This window comes from Acomys russatus, chromosome 17 (assembly GCF_903995435.1).
Source record: "Acomys russatus chromosome 17, mAcoRus1.1, whole genome shotgun sequence".
NCBI lineage: Eukaryota > Metazoa > Chordata > Mammalia > Rodentia > Muridae > Acomys > Acomys russatus.
This window is the reverse complement of record NC_067153.1, coordinates 17,778,279-17,794,895: the sequence shown is the minus strand read 5'-3', so window position 1 is coordinate 17,794,895 and position 16,617 is coordinate 17,778,279. Positions and strand designations below refer to the sequence as shown.

General features: G+C 42.1%; 1 protein-coding gene across 1 annotated transcript in view; it reads right to left on the bottom strand.

Annotated features, from left to right (window-relative positions):
- Dnaaf11 (dynein axonemal assembly factor 11) overlaps positions 1-16,617 on the bottom strand; it is a 104,919-nt gene that overhangs the window by 69,287 nt on the left and 19,015 nt on the right. The window contains exon 3 of the mRNA XM_051159590.1: positions 14,776-14,853. Coding sequence (XP_051015547.1) covers positions 14,776-14,853 — 78 coding nt within the window. The remainder of the gene's footprint in view (positions 1-14,775; positions 14,854-16,617) is intronic.

Below are 16,617 nucleotides of genomic sequence, written 5' to 3'. Positions count from 1 at the left end.
TTTACCAATGAGTGATTTTTCAGGAATTTCAACTCAAAATATTAGTCTTATCTCACTTTTTAAATGTAAAGTTTTCAACCCCCTTAGTTCTTCCAGGCAGGGGAAGAACCATTTCCAGCTCTTATCTGTAACCCCAGATGATTAAAGTTTAGATTTGTTCATTACCTGAATCAGAAAAAAGCAATGGAGCTAGCTAGGCATGGTGCACACCCTTGTACTCCCAGCACTCAGGAAGGCAGAGGCAGGCAGATCTCTCTTGAGTTTAAGGCCAGCCTGGTCTACAAAGTGAATTCAGGACAGGCAAAGCTACACAAAGAAATCCTGTCTTTAAAAAAAAAAAGCAATGTATCCATGGTTACTAGGGTAGGCATCATACAGAGATGGCGCCTAGAGTCTACCTTCTTGAGTGTTTTACTGGGAGCTTAGGACATTTCATCAAGGCAATGATGATGGGAAGTGCCCCCAAAGAAAAGACATCTTCCAAAAGTAATGCAACAGGATTATTTCCAATTATCTAGAAGAGTCACTGGCTGTAAGGGCATCAAAAACTTTCAACAAGGCCAGGTGTGGTGGCACATGCCCTTAATCCCAGCACTCAGGAGGCAGAGGCAGGCAGATAACTGTTAAGTTCAAGGCCATCTTGGTCTACAAAGTGAGTCCAGGACAGCTAGGGCTATGCAGAGAAACCTTGTCTTGAAAAAAAAAAAACTATCAATGAAAGTGAATAATAAAATATTTTAAAGCCCTGTTGAAAAATATAAAAAGTGAGTCCCAGCATTGTCCTGATCCCCTGCTGAGTGGAGACTCTCAGAGGACATCTGTGTTGGGCTAATGCCCACTTATAACTGAGTATATGCCATGTGTGTCTTTCTGGGCCTGGGTTATCTCACTCAAGATGATCATTTCTACTTCCATCCATTTGCCTGCAAATTTCAAATTTTCCCTGTTTTTTGTTTTTGTTTTTGTTTTTGTTTTTATTTAAACTGAGTGGTATTCCATTGTGCAAATGCACCACTGTTTCTTTATACATTTTTGGGTTGAGGACATCTCAAGAAGACCATCATGGTTGGTGAATCTGGACCAAGGAAGGTCTGCACAAACTGTTGCACCAACCAAGGACAATGCATGCAGTAAACCTAGACCCCACGTTCAGATCAAGCTGATGGACAGCTCGTTCTGCACGGTTATGAGGAGAGCAGAGAATGCCTCTGACATAAACTCTGCTGTCAGCAATTTGATCACTCCCCCTTGGTGGGGAGGCCCTGCGGGTACACAGAGGAAGGGGAAGCAGGCTATCTGGATGAGACTTGATAGGCTGTGGTCATGCGCTGTGGGGAGGTACCCTCTGTCAGAGGTCTAGGGGAGGGAAATAGGGCAAATAGGAAGGAAAGTTAGGGGGAGGGAGGGAGGGAAGGAGAGAGAGAGTGAGGGAATGGGAAGATATAAGTGAGGGAATAACAATCAGCATATAATCTGAATAAATTATAATAAAAAAGAAAATATAAAAAGAGCTGGGTGAGGTATTGCAAGCCTATAATCCCAGCACTCAGTGAGACAGAGGCAGATGGATCTCTATGAGTTTGAGGCCAGCCTGGTCTAAAAACCAAGTCCAGGACAGCCAAGGCTACACAGAGAAACCCTGTCTCAAAAAACCAATATTTGCTGATAAGTGAAGGCTTTTGTGGGACATGCCCCTTGGGCTAGTATGCAGATATAAGTAAGTATATACCGTTTGAGTCTTTCTGCTTCTGGGTTAACTTGATCATTATGATCATTTCTCGCTCAATCCATTTGTCTACAAATTTCATCCTAGATGAGAGAAGCATGGAAGAATAGCAAAGTAGAAGGATCCAGAGGGTCCTACAAACCTACAAGTAGAACATTATGATAGGCAGATTTGGGCCCAGGGGTCCCACTCAAACTAAGGCACCAGCCAAGGACAATACAGGCAGTATTTGATCCTTGATAAATACTGATAGCAGAGGGGATGAAGTTTATCCTTGATAAACTTTAAACCCCTACCCAGATCTAGCCAATGGACAGAACATTATCCACAGTTGAGTGGAGAGTGGGGTAGGACTTTCACACAAACTCTGGTGCCTCATATTTGACCATGTCCACTGGAGGGGGAGATCTGGTGGCACTAAGAGGAAGGATAGCAGGTTACCAAGAAGAGACTTGATACCCTATGAGCATATACAGGGGGAGGAAATCCCCCTCAGGAACAGTCATAGAGGAGGGGAATAAGGGAAAAATGGGAGGGAGGGAAGAATGGGAGGATACAAGGGATGGGATAACCATTGAGATGTAACAAGAATAAATTAATAAAAAAAAAACCTAATATTTGAGTTAAGTTCTCTTTCATTCCAAAGGAACTTGGCAAGTCAGAAGTCAATCCTTGGAGTTAGACAGACAGACGTAAATTCTAATTCTAGTTCTGTTTCATCCTTGATAAAGTTAGAATCCCTACCCTCTCTGTCTGCAGAATTGCAGTGATGTGAGCAGTGCTATTTGTTGGCAGGGATTGTGGAGATGGGATGGTTCAAGTTCTGTGCTTAGCACAGCACCTGAGCCTAGAGAGCTTCAGTATACAGAGGGCACAGTGGCACTCTTCAGATGTGCCTATGGGGAAAGAAGGAGGCAGGGCCTGCTTCTCAACTGTCCGTGATTGTGGCTGATCTAAGGGAAGGCTGACCTGATTCACATGGCAGCCCCTATGGGCTGGTTCAGTAAAGGCTGTCACTCCTGGTGATTGAATTATGCTTGTGGGAATGACATGGCAATCTCTACAGCCTTCAATATCTTAAGATTAAATCCAAGAATTCAATGCACCCTGACCCAGTGCAAACTTAGTTCTCCAAACTTCTATAGATCCTTCATCCCCTCCACTTTTTGATTACTCTATTTTCTGTTGTTTTCCTGTGGTTATTCAACCTGAAGTAAACTTGTCCATGTCAGCAAAATGGACTCAGTTCACAGTGGTGCATAGTTTTGCAGTTTTGTCTCTTTGGGTGAGTGTGACCTCATTTCTCAAAGATACATAATGGGACTATATTATTATATCATAGTTCCCCTTCACCGCTCCTTGATTTCAGCACTTGACTCCACCTTGGCCTCGGAAGGAGGTCATGTACAAGGGCAGCTTATAAGTGGCTACACAGTTGATGATAATGACACCCCACCTCCCAATTTTTCTCAGATATTTCCTATGTACTAAACCTACTATGAGCACTCTAATTTTGGTTCTTACTAACTTTTGTATGAAATATAAAACTTATCTTACAAACCCACTCAAAACAATATGTGAAAGGGAAGACGAGGAAAAGAAGATTCATGACAGAGAGAGCTCAACATCTTGCCATGCTACAAATCAAGTCAGGGTTCAGAGACTGCAAAGAGCACATGAGGACAAGGAAGTCTGTTTGGAAGGGCTGCTCTGGCCATGCAGGAATGATGTAAACATCAAACCAAAATAGTGCAATCTCCTGAATTAATGCAATGGCATACTCTACTGAATAAAGCAAAGATACATGCATCTAGAATGTAAGAAATAATGAACAAACTAAGTGGAGAAGGTGAAGTCCTTGATTAAAGTCAAAAATATCATGCAACAAATGTGTAATAATTGAACTACAAGATCATCAATGAATATATTAAAACTAACGCATAAAAGAACGATAGGGGACAAGATGTTCATGCAATTTCTTAATTTCTTCCCACCAATTTACCATTAACTAAAATATAAAATGTAGAAGCGAGAGTGACAAATTAGAAACTGACTGTCCCCTGGTTCTTTTTGTGACATTTAGACATTCTCTAATGTTTTAATTCTCTGCATAACTTTTGTCTTCTCTGATATTTTATTGCAATGTGATTGAATGCTTACCTTCTGTTATAATCTGACCTCTCTGAGCACTAGGGAATTGTCTTAAAAACTGCTTGGCCTACTGCACACAAGAAGCTCTTTAGCATAATATAAAAGGTTAAGAAATATTTGTGGCAGAAAGAAAGCAATGGAGGAAGCAAGCGAAGGAAGGAGTAAAGAGAACGGTGAAGACAAAGGAAGATCAATAATGGACGATTGAGCAGGTCATGGTGTTTTGTCACAGCAATAGAAACCCCAAGGCAGTCATGTTAAAGTTCCCAAAATAGAGCTTTTATGTACCTCATATTTGGGCCTATAAATAAAATCATTTGTCACTGCCAAGATGGGAGTGGCCTAGGCTGGGCTGAATTTGGATGCACAATAGTGGAAGGGGATGCTCTTTTTAAAAACAAGAAATTTGGTTTGTTTTATCTGTAAGTTTTAGCATGAAGGTTCTATAATCTTGGTTTAACAGTATTTTGTTTCTACATATTACATACGTGTGTGTAATAAACTGTATATATACATGATAAAGTTATGCATGAAAGTATATGCTTTAAATTGGCTCACAAAATAATGAGCTATCACGTAAAATTAACCTAGGAACTGAGTTCATAAAGCACCATGAATTTTAGGACAAAGTCCCAGCTCCAACAGCCCCAACAAACTCTGATCAGTCACTGGTCCCAAAACAATATAGATGAGTAATGGTGAGGGTGAGAGAGAGAGGGTATCATCAACGTGGCCATGTTGGGAGGGGAAAATGAAAAGGTCTAAAAACTTTGGGGTACTGACATGTTTAAATTTAAACAGAAAAAAAATGGGACAACAGGTAAAAGGTGCATATAAGTACATAGTCATGGTCAATGTGTGCCCCATTAATCCTGTTATGAGTTATGGTGTGCAAGGTGATCATAAAACGTCCTTATCACCAAGGGGACAAGCTCTCTCACAGACTGTCTCCCTGCCCACGCAGACTCAATGCTATCACATCCTGATGACAAGCTTTCCTGGTGCTGTGGGGCACAAAACATCTGGCTTCTGAGTGCACACAATGTGACATTACAGAACAACTGTAAGCTGAACTCCCCGGGGAGGGGAAGCACTTGTATTGATCATGGCTGGCTGACTGACTAGAACCCTGTGACTGGAAAGCTGGAACACGGCACACATGAAGCCTAATTGTCTCAGCTATCTTTAGTCCCTTCAAAGCCATTTAGCACTCACCTTCTGCATGTGACCCAGTGACCTTTCTACTACCAGGCAAAACCTTTGTAATGTGTGAAATTAGCAGAGCATGAGCCTCCAGCAACTCAAAAGCCACCAGGAAACATCAAAACCTACAGCAATGGTTTCCCTGCTTTGCTGTAACCCAGTGACCTAAGGTCTCCAATAACATTTGATAGATGACTTTATTCAGTGACTATAGAAATTCATGTAAACATCTACTTTGAACACATTATTGGGGAAATCCTTTTAGGCTATTTCTCAGCCATGCTCCTTCTATTTGGTTCAGAATAAACAATCTCTCATTACCCATAAGGTGTGGCACTTGGTATTACATTTACTTTGGGAGGCTCTACAAAACATTTAATGCTGTTTTTCTTTCATCTAAGAAAAGGCTGATTTCCAACATTCCAACAAGAGGAAAACTTCATGGTTTGGGATTTTGATACAATTTCATGCATGAAGGACTCAGGACTCCCCATGTGTTCATAATAGTTTTTTTTTTTTTTTTCTTTTTAACAAATCTTCACTTTGCTTAGACTTGGCTTAAATGTAAACAATTAAACCATGTTTTCCATGCTATAGATGATGGTGTCCCTAAGTAGCCAAACTTTACTAAGCCTCCCTGGCCAAGGCAAGCATTCTCTCCTCTAGCCTTTGCCTTCTATCCTGAATAAGACCAGCTACTGACTCTAGGGATCTGAGGCCACTGAAATCAACCTGGTGGCTGCCTCAGGTGGGACAGCAGCTCAAACACTTAGTATCCTTCCCTTCTGCCCAGGTTAGGGGAGCATGGCTCTGGGGTTGGAGGAGTAGTTACTTCATTCTATCCTGGAAAATCCTAAACAGAGAAATAGGTAAAGAAAAATAGAGATAGGGTTTTTTCCCTTTGCTTTCCATTTCATCCTTCTCTTGCCAACTTCCTCCTCCTCCTCCTCTTCCTCCTCCTCCTCCTCCTCTTTACTATATAGGTAAAGAAGAAATAAGGGGGAATGTGAGAGGCCACACTCACATTCGCCATTACAAGATGGCGCTGACATCCTGTGTCCCAAACTGGTAAACAAGTAATCTGCACATGTGCGAAGGAACTTTCCACTTGTTGTGCTCTGCCTCTCCCGTGGTGTCATATCGCCTGATGAGTAACAGCCAAGCAGGGACTGACACATCCTAAGCGGAGAACAGTTTCCTATATAAGGGATGGGTTTCTGCTGTTTGGGGTCTCCATTTTACTTGTCGTAAGCTTATGCTCTCCCTCTTAAGACGCATTAAAGCTTTACTGCAGAAGGATCCTGTGTGTGCAGCGTCGTTCTTGCTGGCGAGACGGTAACACGAGTCACATCTGGTGCCGAAACCCAGGAAATTGACCACACCATCGTCAGCACCTTCGGAGACCCCTTGACTTCAAGGAGGATTCAGAACTGCAGGGATAGGTAAGTTCGGAGAGGTATGCATATTTCTGAATTTCTTGGGCCGATTCTAGGAGTGATATTTTTTATTTTTTTACTTGTAAAAAGTGCCTAGAGGATGACAATTGCAAGAGGGCAGTAGAGGAAGGACAGGTCGCCCTAGAGGAAGTTCAGGATAGCATGTCAGAAACCGAACGTAGTGAGAGGTTGGGTGCGCGCAAGAAAAGGGATACCTGTAAAAGGAAAGAAGCTAAGAACCCTCCTGTAAAAGGAGTGCAGTCCCCTGATTCCCCAGAAGGGACTTCACAAGGACTTTACCCATTAAGGGAATTTGAGGCATTAAATATTGATAGCTCTGCAAGCTCTAGCCCCAATGCCTCTGACAATGAGGCTCTTGATTCAGAAGAAGAAGCAGAGTTAGAGGAGGAGGCAGCCAAATATGAGGAGGAGAGATACTACCCAGACGAACGAGGAAATAATAAAAAACCCTCCCATAACTCCTCTCGTAGGGTAACACCCACCGCTCCTCCACCCTACGAACTGCGGTCTGGGTTTTCCTTTTGGCCGGAAAAGATTCGTAAAAAATTACACAATTTTTTTCCTGTTTTTAAAACAGAGAATGGGGGACGAGTACATGCCCCCGTCGAATATAACCTAATTAAAGAATTGGCTGAGTCTGTCCGCAAATACGGGGTTAATGCAAATTTTACCCTGGTAATGTTGGATAGAATTGGCACTGGCACCTTAACTCCTTCTGATTGGCAGATGGTAGCAAAAGCCGCACTTCCAGACATGGGTCAATATATGGAATGGAGGGCTCTCTGGTATGAGGCCGCTCAAACACAAGCCCAGGCCTATGCTCTTGCCCTTACTCCTGAACAGAGAAACTGGACCTTTGACTTGTTGACAGGTCAAGGTCAATTTACTGTGAATCAGACAAATTACCATTGGGGAGCCTATGCTCAAATTTCACAGACAGCTATTAAAGCCTGGAAAGCGCTTTCTAAAAAAGGGGAATAGAGAGCGTTCTTCCCTCAGTACCAAGAGTGGCCATTTCCATGGCACTCTTTACCCTAAATTTTTTAAATCTAGATGATAAAGGCCATACTGCGGCAGAAAGACACTATTTAGAGCCCAGCAGGCCAAAAGAAATGGTCAAATGGAAGGATGTTCTGAGTAACAAATGGAAAGGACCGGATCCTATTCTTATAAGATCCAGGGGAGCTGTGTGCGTTTTCCCACAGGATGAAGACAATCCGTTTTGGGTACCAGAAAGACTTACCAGAAAAATTCAGACGGTTCCAGAAGATGCTGATACTCAGCCTGGTGATGACCCAAGTGATAATAACAAAGGGGGAACAACGCTGGGGGATCATGTCAACATTCCCACTCCCGATGCCGAATTGGACAACAGAATTCGAGCAAACATTAAGAGAATTAAGAACTGCCATCATTCAAGTTAATTCCACACGCCTGGATCTGTCGCTTACAGAGGGGCTTTCGTCATGGATATCTTCGGCTTTCTCCTTCTTTAAGGAATGGGTTGGGGTTGGATTATTTGGAGCTGCGATCTGCTGTGGGTTAGTGTTGACCCTATGGTTGGTCTGTAAACTCAGGGCTCAAACAAAAAGAGACAAGGTGGTTATTGCCCAAGCACTTGCAGCAGTAGAAAGTGGGACCTCCCCTGATATATGGCTATCCATGCTTAAGCAATAAGTCGCTGGCTGCTCAGCTCCTGCACCCTCAGAGTCTCAGCTCATTGCACGAGGTGGAGTGAGTAAGTTTCAGCAGCCCTGGAGAGTTGCATAGTGAGGCATTGCAGTAAAATGGCTCTGCGGCAATATGAACTATTTGCCTCTGTCTCCACTCTCTTTAATGGGTGTCTTATTGCTTCCTAAATAAAGGAATAGGGGGAGACGGCGGCTTGGCGGGCAGCCTTTAAGTCCTAAATAAGGGCAATGAGTTTTCTCTCTCTCTTTCTTCTCTCGGCGTGGCCTTTGCACTCGACTGGGCCTAGTTGCCATTGCACGTCGAAAGGCACCCTATATCTACGTGCACCCAATGGCCGTTGCACCCCGCGGGGAAAATTGCCCATTGCACGCGGGACGGCATTGAGCGGTACCTCTAAAATGGTCCTCGATGGGTTGGTCCAGAGTCATGCTCCAGCCTTGATCAGACCATTTCCTTTTCCTAAGCTCATTGCCCATACAACAAACTGTAGCGAGCTGCGAACCCGATGTGGCGCCAGTTTTCACCTATTCTTTTAGTTAGGCCTTTAACTAAAAGAGAAGGGGGAGATGTGAGAGGCCGCACTCACATTCACCATTACAAGATGGCGCTGACATCCTGTGTCCCAAACTGGTAAACAAGTAATCTGCGCATGTGTGAAGGAACTTTCCACTTGTTGTGCTCTGCCTCTCCCATGGCGTCATATCGCCTGATGAGTAACAGCCAATCAGGGACTGACACATCGTAAGCGGAGAACAGTTTCCTATATAAGGGATGGGTTTCTGCTGTTTGGGGTCTCCATTTTACTTGTCGTAAGCTTATGCTCTCCCTCTTAAGACGCATTAAAGCTTTACTGCAGAAGGATCCTGTGTGTGCAGCGTCGTTCTTGCTGGCGAGACGGTAATGCGAGTCACAGGGGAAAGGCCACCATTTCCTTTTTAGAATCAGGCTGAGTTTTATTGTAGCAGATGGGCTAAATACAGACATCCTTCTTCCTCTTTTCTCAACATCTAGCTCTTCAAATCAAACCAAAAGCATATGCATGAAAAAAAAAAAAGATGTCTCTTCTTTTTTTACTGCCCCTCTACATACCCCTAATCTGGATATGCATGTCCTCAAACTGCCCTGTACCCAGTTACTCCCCATTTCCTTTAGAGCTGGGAGGCACAGTAGAGAAAGGGAGCACCAGTGAAAGGCTAGGGGCTCACTGCTGACTGCAGTTTGCAAAGTTCAAAACACAATAGCAGCGATGTTGCCCTCTAGTGGTGAAAGGTCAGAAGATCGGTGACAAGGGAAGTCCCCAGTCCTGCAACAACCTCCCAACAAAAACAAGCCCTGGATAACCCAAAAGAGTGAGAGTTGTTGTTAATGTTTTGACACTTACATTAAAATTTATTACCATAAGCATACATGCCAAGTAAATGCTGTCATTATATCTGGCCACAAGCTAACAGTGACAGAACCATCTTGTCCAACAGCAGTGACTGACTATTCTTCTAAACAGGAAGGCACTGATGCAGCTCTGAGTCACAGTTCTGACTCTGAATCTGGAGCTTTTGTAAAGACAATTTCCAGGTCTTGAGGACAGAAATCCAAAAGGAAGAATGTGTTTATGACTGCTGTTACATCACTGAGATACTCTTTCTGCATGGGGAAGCAAAGGGACTGAACCTGCTGTGTCCCAAGTGAACTCCTCCCAGTTTTAGCTATTGACAGATGGGAGTGGGGTGGCAGCACAGCTTGCCTGCCTCTGCTCCACGCCCCTCACTGTGCAGCAAGGCTGCCAGCTAGCATGCTCCACCCACTCATGGGGCACACAGCCCTGCCTCGAAGAAGAGAGGTTGGCTGGGGAAAACTGAACCTCACAACTGGAAGCCCCCACCAGCCACTGGACACACCGATCCGCTGTGGTCACTGTGGGACATGGTGCTACTGCCCACAGAAAACAGCACAGAATAGAAAATAGCAATAAAGAGAAGGCATTCAGAGAATAGAAGAGATTAAAATCAGAATTCTAACTACATCAAAAAATATATTAGACGATATTTAATCCATCAAATAACAACAACACTATAGAAAGCAACAATCAGTACAGGAGTGAATGAGGAGGATGGAAATTGTGGCCAAACCAAAGGGTTAATTGCAAATGAAATGAATTCTAGAATGAGAAACAATTAACATAATTATTCTGGGATTTAAATCTGGTGAGACGTCTCAGACTGCAGAATAAAAAGACAAACCAATTTAAATAGACATGCAGCTTAAGAGGAATGGAAGATCAGATGGGTATAATGAAATGCAATTAATAGAGAGGTGTTATGAGAAGAAGATAGGAATGATTAGAGAAATAAAGATATTAGAGAAAGAAAGACAGAGAAAGAAAGGATATCAGAAAATAAGAAAGGAAGAACAAATAACAAGAAGCAAGAGAGAAAAGGAAAATGTCAAGAATTCTTTGTCTAGGAAACTACCCTTCAAAATATTTATTTTACGAGTAAATAAAAACTGAGGTTTTTTTTTTTTTTCAAAGAATATCTACCATACAGAAGAACATTAAATGACATCTTTTGGATTGAAAGGAAGACACTGGAGAATAGCTCAAATTCATATGAAAACTGCAGAGCCAGCCTGTCAATTGTTGTGGGTGGGGCTTATGCAGTCACAGTGGTAAATTCTGGGGCTACAGCCACTAGATGGCTACCCAGTGCTCTGCCCCAGGGAAGCTTCCACAGGGAAGCTTCCATGTGTAAAAGCTATTCCAATCTTGCACTCAATGTGCCATTGAGGAGAGCTACCCATTATGGTGAAGGCAGAGTCCAATCTACAGCATCTGCAGATAGGATTTCAATATGCTGGAGACATTGACTGCTAAAAGGAAGATACAAGATGGAATCACATCTGATCAAGACTCTCTTTCCAAATTCTGGAGGAGCCACAGGCAAAAGGCTGAGAGAACTTCATGAGTCACTTGCTGAGACCCTGGATTGTAGGTGCTTTAGCTGGGGAGTTGATGGCAAGCATCATTCAAGAAACTTAGCCCCAGTGCACAGTCTTGTATCATAATAGGGTTGGCAGTCAGGAAAGATGGACAGGCCACACCAGGCAATGTGGAGCAGCAGTGTGAGCCAGCAGTAGGTGTTTTGGAAAGTGAAAAGCACCATGCCAAAGAATTCCCTACCCCCAATGCCTATTGAAGAAGCAAGGAACCCAAACATCTGTGTTTGGGACTTGTGAGGTCAAAGTCAATGATGTACTGCAGAGACAGAGATTCAGAGGTAGAAAACATATCTGTAGTGATGCTGAAGACGATACAGCAAAGAATTGAATTCGTTAAAACACATGTGTTCGTGGTACTGATCTGACCCTTTAAAAACCTGTTCTCTACCATTGGTATTAAATCTTCAAATTAAAATATTGAAAAAATAAGGATCCTCAATAAAAGTGACTACATAAGTTAATGTAAAATGTTATATAAGTTCATTTTGTTTGTACTTGTTTTTCTCCTAGTTTATTTTTAAATGACTATATAAAATCAGTAATTATACATCTTTATTGATAAGCAAGTATTGTTTAAAGACATGGCTTGTGGTGAGTAAATAAAAGAAAAACACAGCAATATGAATACAAAAGCCAGGTTGTTTATACTATTGAAACTAACTTAGCATTAGCTGGATCTAGACCCTCACAGACTAAGATATTAATTTTAATTCCCAGCGTGCAACTAAGAAAATAATTCAAAAATACATAGTGAGTGCTACAGATGCAAACTTGAGTCCTCCTGTTTGATAGGAAGGACTTTTCCCATTGTGCTATCAGCAAAAATCCTGAAAAGCTAAAAAGTAGAAGCATTCCAAATGCCCATCAACCAGCAAACAGAAGGTATGGGGTCTCTATGCTGTGGAATATTCTTTACCCAGAAAAGGGAATGATGTACTGAAGCATGTTGTAATGCAGAGGAAACTAGAAAATGGAGTGCCTTAAGAAAGAAGTCAGATGGAATCTCAGAGTCATTTTGATTTGCATTTCCCTGATAACTAAAGATATTGAGCATTTCCTTAGGTGTTTCTCAGCCATTCGATGTTGCTCTGTTGAGAATTCTCTGCTTAGCTCTGTACTCCATTTTTTAATTGGGTTATTTGGTTTGGTGGTGGTTAATTTCTTGAGTTCTTTATATAGTTTGGAAATTAGCCCTTTGTCAGATGTAGGGTTGGTGAAGATCTTCTCCCAGTCTGGAGGCTGTCATTTTGTTCTGCTGACAGTATGGTTAAGATTAAACATACAAGTGACAGCACATGCTGGAGAGGATGTGGAGAAAGGGGAACACTCCTTCCTGGCTGGTCAGAGTGAAAACTTGTACAACCACTTTGGAAATCAATCTGGCACTTTCTTAGAAAATTGGGAATAGTGCTACTACAAGACCCAGCCCTACCACTCCTGGGCATATACCCAAAAGATGCTCCACCATACAACAAGGACATTTGCCCAACTATGTTCATAGCAGCTTTATTCATAATAGGCAGGATCTGGAAACAACCTCTATGTCCCTCAATCAAAGAATGGATAAAGAAACTGTGGTACATTTACACAATGGAATACTATTCACCTATGAAAAACAAGGAAATCTTGGAATTTGCTGGCAAATGGATGGAAGCAGAAAAGATCTTCCTGAGTGAGGTAACCCAGACTCAGAAAGACACACATGGGATATACTTATAAGTGTATATTAGCCCAACATAGATGTCCTGTGAGAGACTCCACCTGGTGGAAGATCAAGACAGATGCTGGAATTCAATGCTGGACTCCAGGTGGAGCTCTGAGAGTGGTATGGAAGAATGGGGGCGATGAAAAGACCCAGAGGGTTCAGGAGTCCCACAAAGGAGACCATCAAGGCCGTTGGATCTGGTGCACAAACTGTTGCACCAGCCAAGGACAATGCATGCAGTAAACCTAGACCCTGCCCCCCTGTTCAGATCAAGCTAATGGACAGCTCATTCTCCATGGTTGTGGGAAAAGTGGAAACTGCCTCTGACATGAACTCTGCTGCCCCCGATTTGATCACTTCCGCTTGGTGCGGAGGCCCAGCGGGCGGACAGAGGAAGGGTAAGCAGGCTAGCCACATGAGGCCTGAAAGACTGTGGTTATATGGTGAGGGATGAGGTCCCCTTCTGTCAGAGGTCTAGGGGAGGGGAATAGAGCAGAAGAAGAAGGAAGGGGGGTGGGAACAGGAAGATACAAGTGAGGAGATAATAATCAGGGTGTAATCTGAATAAATTATGATAAATTTTTAAAGAGTATAGAAAGAAAAAAGTGAGACACAAAAGACCATGATTGGTGCCACTCTGCTTGTATTATGATCAAAAATCTGAAGAAAAGAGGTGATCTTGAGCTGTCATTAGAGGGTAAGTTGGGGGCACAGTGCAGTAAGTGCTAACTGATATGAGGTTTCTTTTCTCATGATGAAAATGTTCTAGAACACAGAAGCATACCAAAAACTGCTGAGCTGTGCACTCACAATGGTGAATTTTATGGTATCTAATTTATATTTCAATTTTAAAGAGTGTTTCAAGTATGTAAAAAAAATGATACATTTTGAAAAAACAGTATCTTCTGATTCAACTTACATGGTAAATCTGAGGTGGATTGGAGAGGATATGTATGAAAGATTAATACATTGAAAGTAGAACTTAGCACAAACTCAATGATTTAGAAACTACAAAAGAAGAGACTGATAATTTAATACATTAGAGTACTATAAGACTTCTTCACGCCAGGATCGTAACTGAAAGACGCCAAAAGGTGGTACATCAAAGGAAAACATAGGTGCCATGTGACAGTGGCTTAAGATTCAGAATGTGTAAGAGTACACTTTCCAAAATGGCAAATCAAGTGAAAACTTGACCAAAAAGATAGGAACCATCTTAGAATTCACCTCAAAAGAAACATCATCCTTCCCTAAGGAGAGCCAAGATCAGTGTTAATACAGGAGCTGAAAGCCAACAGTGACAAGCAGTGGGGTGTCCCGGGTGCATTCTACTGCTGTTGGGGGCAGGGTGGGGCGTTGCAAAGCCTTACAGAAATGACACTCACATGGAGCAGCAGGTACAAAGAGAAGCAGATACAGTCTTTCAGGAGAAAGAAATTTGGCAGTATCTATGTCCCAAAATCTACATATTTAAGCCTAGGAATTTCAAGTCTAAATAAAACCCTAGTGGGGGAGGGGAAATTGCACAAAGGGTGGTACAAAATGTTAAGACTGATAAGTACAATGTGATCTGATTGATAGAAAGCAAAACAAAAGAGAAACGTGTCACATACTCCGAGATGTCAACTGCAGCTCCCTCTGGTAAGGAGACCAAGCTGGGAAAGGGCAAAACACATTTCTGGCTTTGAGTTTACATATCAGTTTATTGTTCGAATTTTTATAAGAACTAAGATGAGCAAGATTTATGTAAAATGCAGTTTTAAAGTGTACTTTTTGTATCTGCAATACTTCATAAAGCTACTTTGAAATTTTTATTTACTACAGGAACAAATCAGGAAAACTCTTACCTTCCAAATTTTCGATTCTTTCAATGTTGTTTAGTGCTAAATTCAAATATTCAAGTTTCTTGAGTTTGCTAACATTTTCTGAAATACAAATAATGTAATTAATTAACCTTCAAGAGAGAAGACTATTTCTTAACTTTTTATGAAAATGATACAGAGAAGCGAAGGGCCATGGTGGCTAGTGGCTTTTCAGGCCTTTACTGTCTCAGTTGCAATTTCTACTGCTGTGGTAAAGCACCAGGACCTAAAGCAACCTGAGGAGGAAAGGGTTCGCTTCTTCTTACACTTCCAGATAACACTCCAACCCTGAGGGAGATCAGGGCAGAAGGAACTCCCAGGGCAGGAGCTGAAGGAGCAGCCATGAGGAGTGCTGCTTGCTGAACTTGATATTTTATGCTACCCAGGACCATCAGCCAAGGGGCGGCGCTACCCACAATGCTCTACGCCCTCCCACATCAGTCAAGAAAACACACCACAGTTTTGCCCACAGGCCAGTTTGATGGGGCAAGTTTTCTCAACTGAGGATCCCTCCTCCTAAATGACTCTAGCTTGTGTCAAGTTGACGTAAAACTAGACAGCACACCTATACAACAGACACTAGGTTGCCAGCAAAGCTTTCATCTCTCCCTTCTTTCTTAAGAGTCCCAACGTTTGCTACTGTTCCTACTCATGTCCGAGTCCACTGTGGTATGTGTAGGCAAACTGACCAGTGTCCAGTACTGAGTGTCTCCTGCTCGGTTTTGAAGGCAGCAGAACTTAGGTTTAAGCCAATCAGCCCACAGCATTTTCTGGAAGCTGTGAGCTAAAGAAAAGCATACATACCACAGGTATTTAGAGTCAGGTGAAAACTCAGTATTCTCTGCTTTGGGACTGCCTCTTTTCACTACAAGATGGTAACAAGGATAGAACTCTTATCCCTTTTAGTAATCAAGCTTGGTCATAAAGGAACCAGCTGTAAATAAAGTGTGCTCTGTGGTGGTGGCACTGAGAAAAGGGACCCACTGCCCCTGTAGTTGATTTTTTTCTCGACCTATAGTTGGACAGAATGATAAAAGCAGTAATAGTTTCCTTACTGGTAAGCCATGAGAAATGGACTTTCCTTTATTTAAAGTCCAAATTAACCTGACATGAGATTATCTTTTAAAATAAATCTGAAAGACCATTCAGACAAAACAAGTATGAGGTAGTTGAGTAATCACTATTGAATGGAGTGTCTCTAAACCAGCTGGCAATAAGACATAGCTAACTGTTTTATGTTTTCCATATCATATTCTAGGCATTTCACCTACATTACATTTTTAAAGTTAATTAATTACATTTATGTATTGTGTACAAATGTATGGGCATGGGTGAATGTGTCACGGGATGTGTATGCGCATCAGAAGACAAATTGTGGGAGTCGGATCTCTCCTTCAACCATGTATATAGCCTGGAGGCTGAGCCCAGGCTTACTGATTGAGCCATCTCATGGTGTAGGTGTGTGTGTGTGTGTGTGTGTGTGTGTGTGTGTGTGTGAAGTCTTATGCCAGAATTAATGTACATGCCCAAGATACACTTTCTCTTAAAAGAACAATTAATTCAGACAAAAAAAAAAAATGGCATCCCTATCTCAACTAAGGGATACTGCTCTCCAAGTCCTCAAAAATATTATGAATAGCAAGCATGACTTACTATGATCACACTGAAGCACTAATCAGAGTTCATCTAAACTTAAATTATATGTGTAGCCATATTTATCTGAGATCAACACTTAGTTCCCAGTGCCTTAAGTCCACTCATTTTTAAAATGGAAATCTGAAGCTGAATTCACTTTCTCTCTGTGATTAAATTATTCTAGTAGCACTG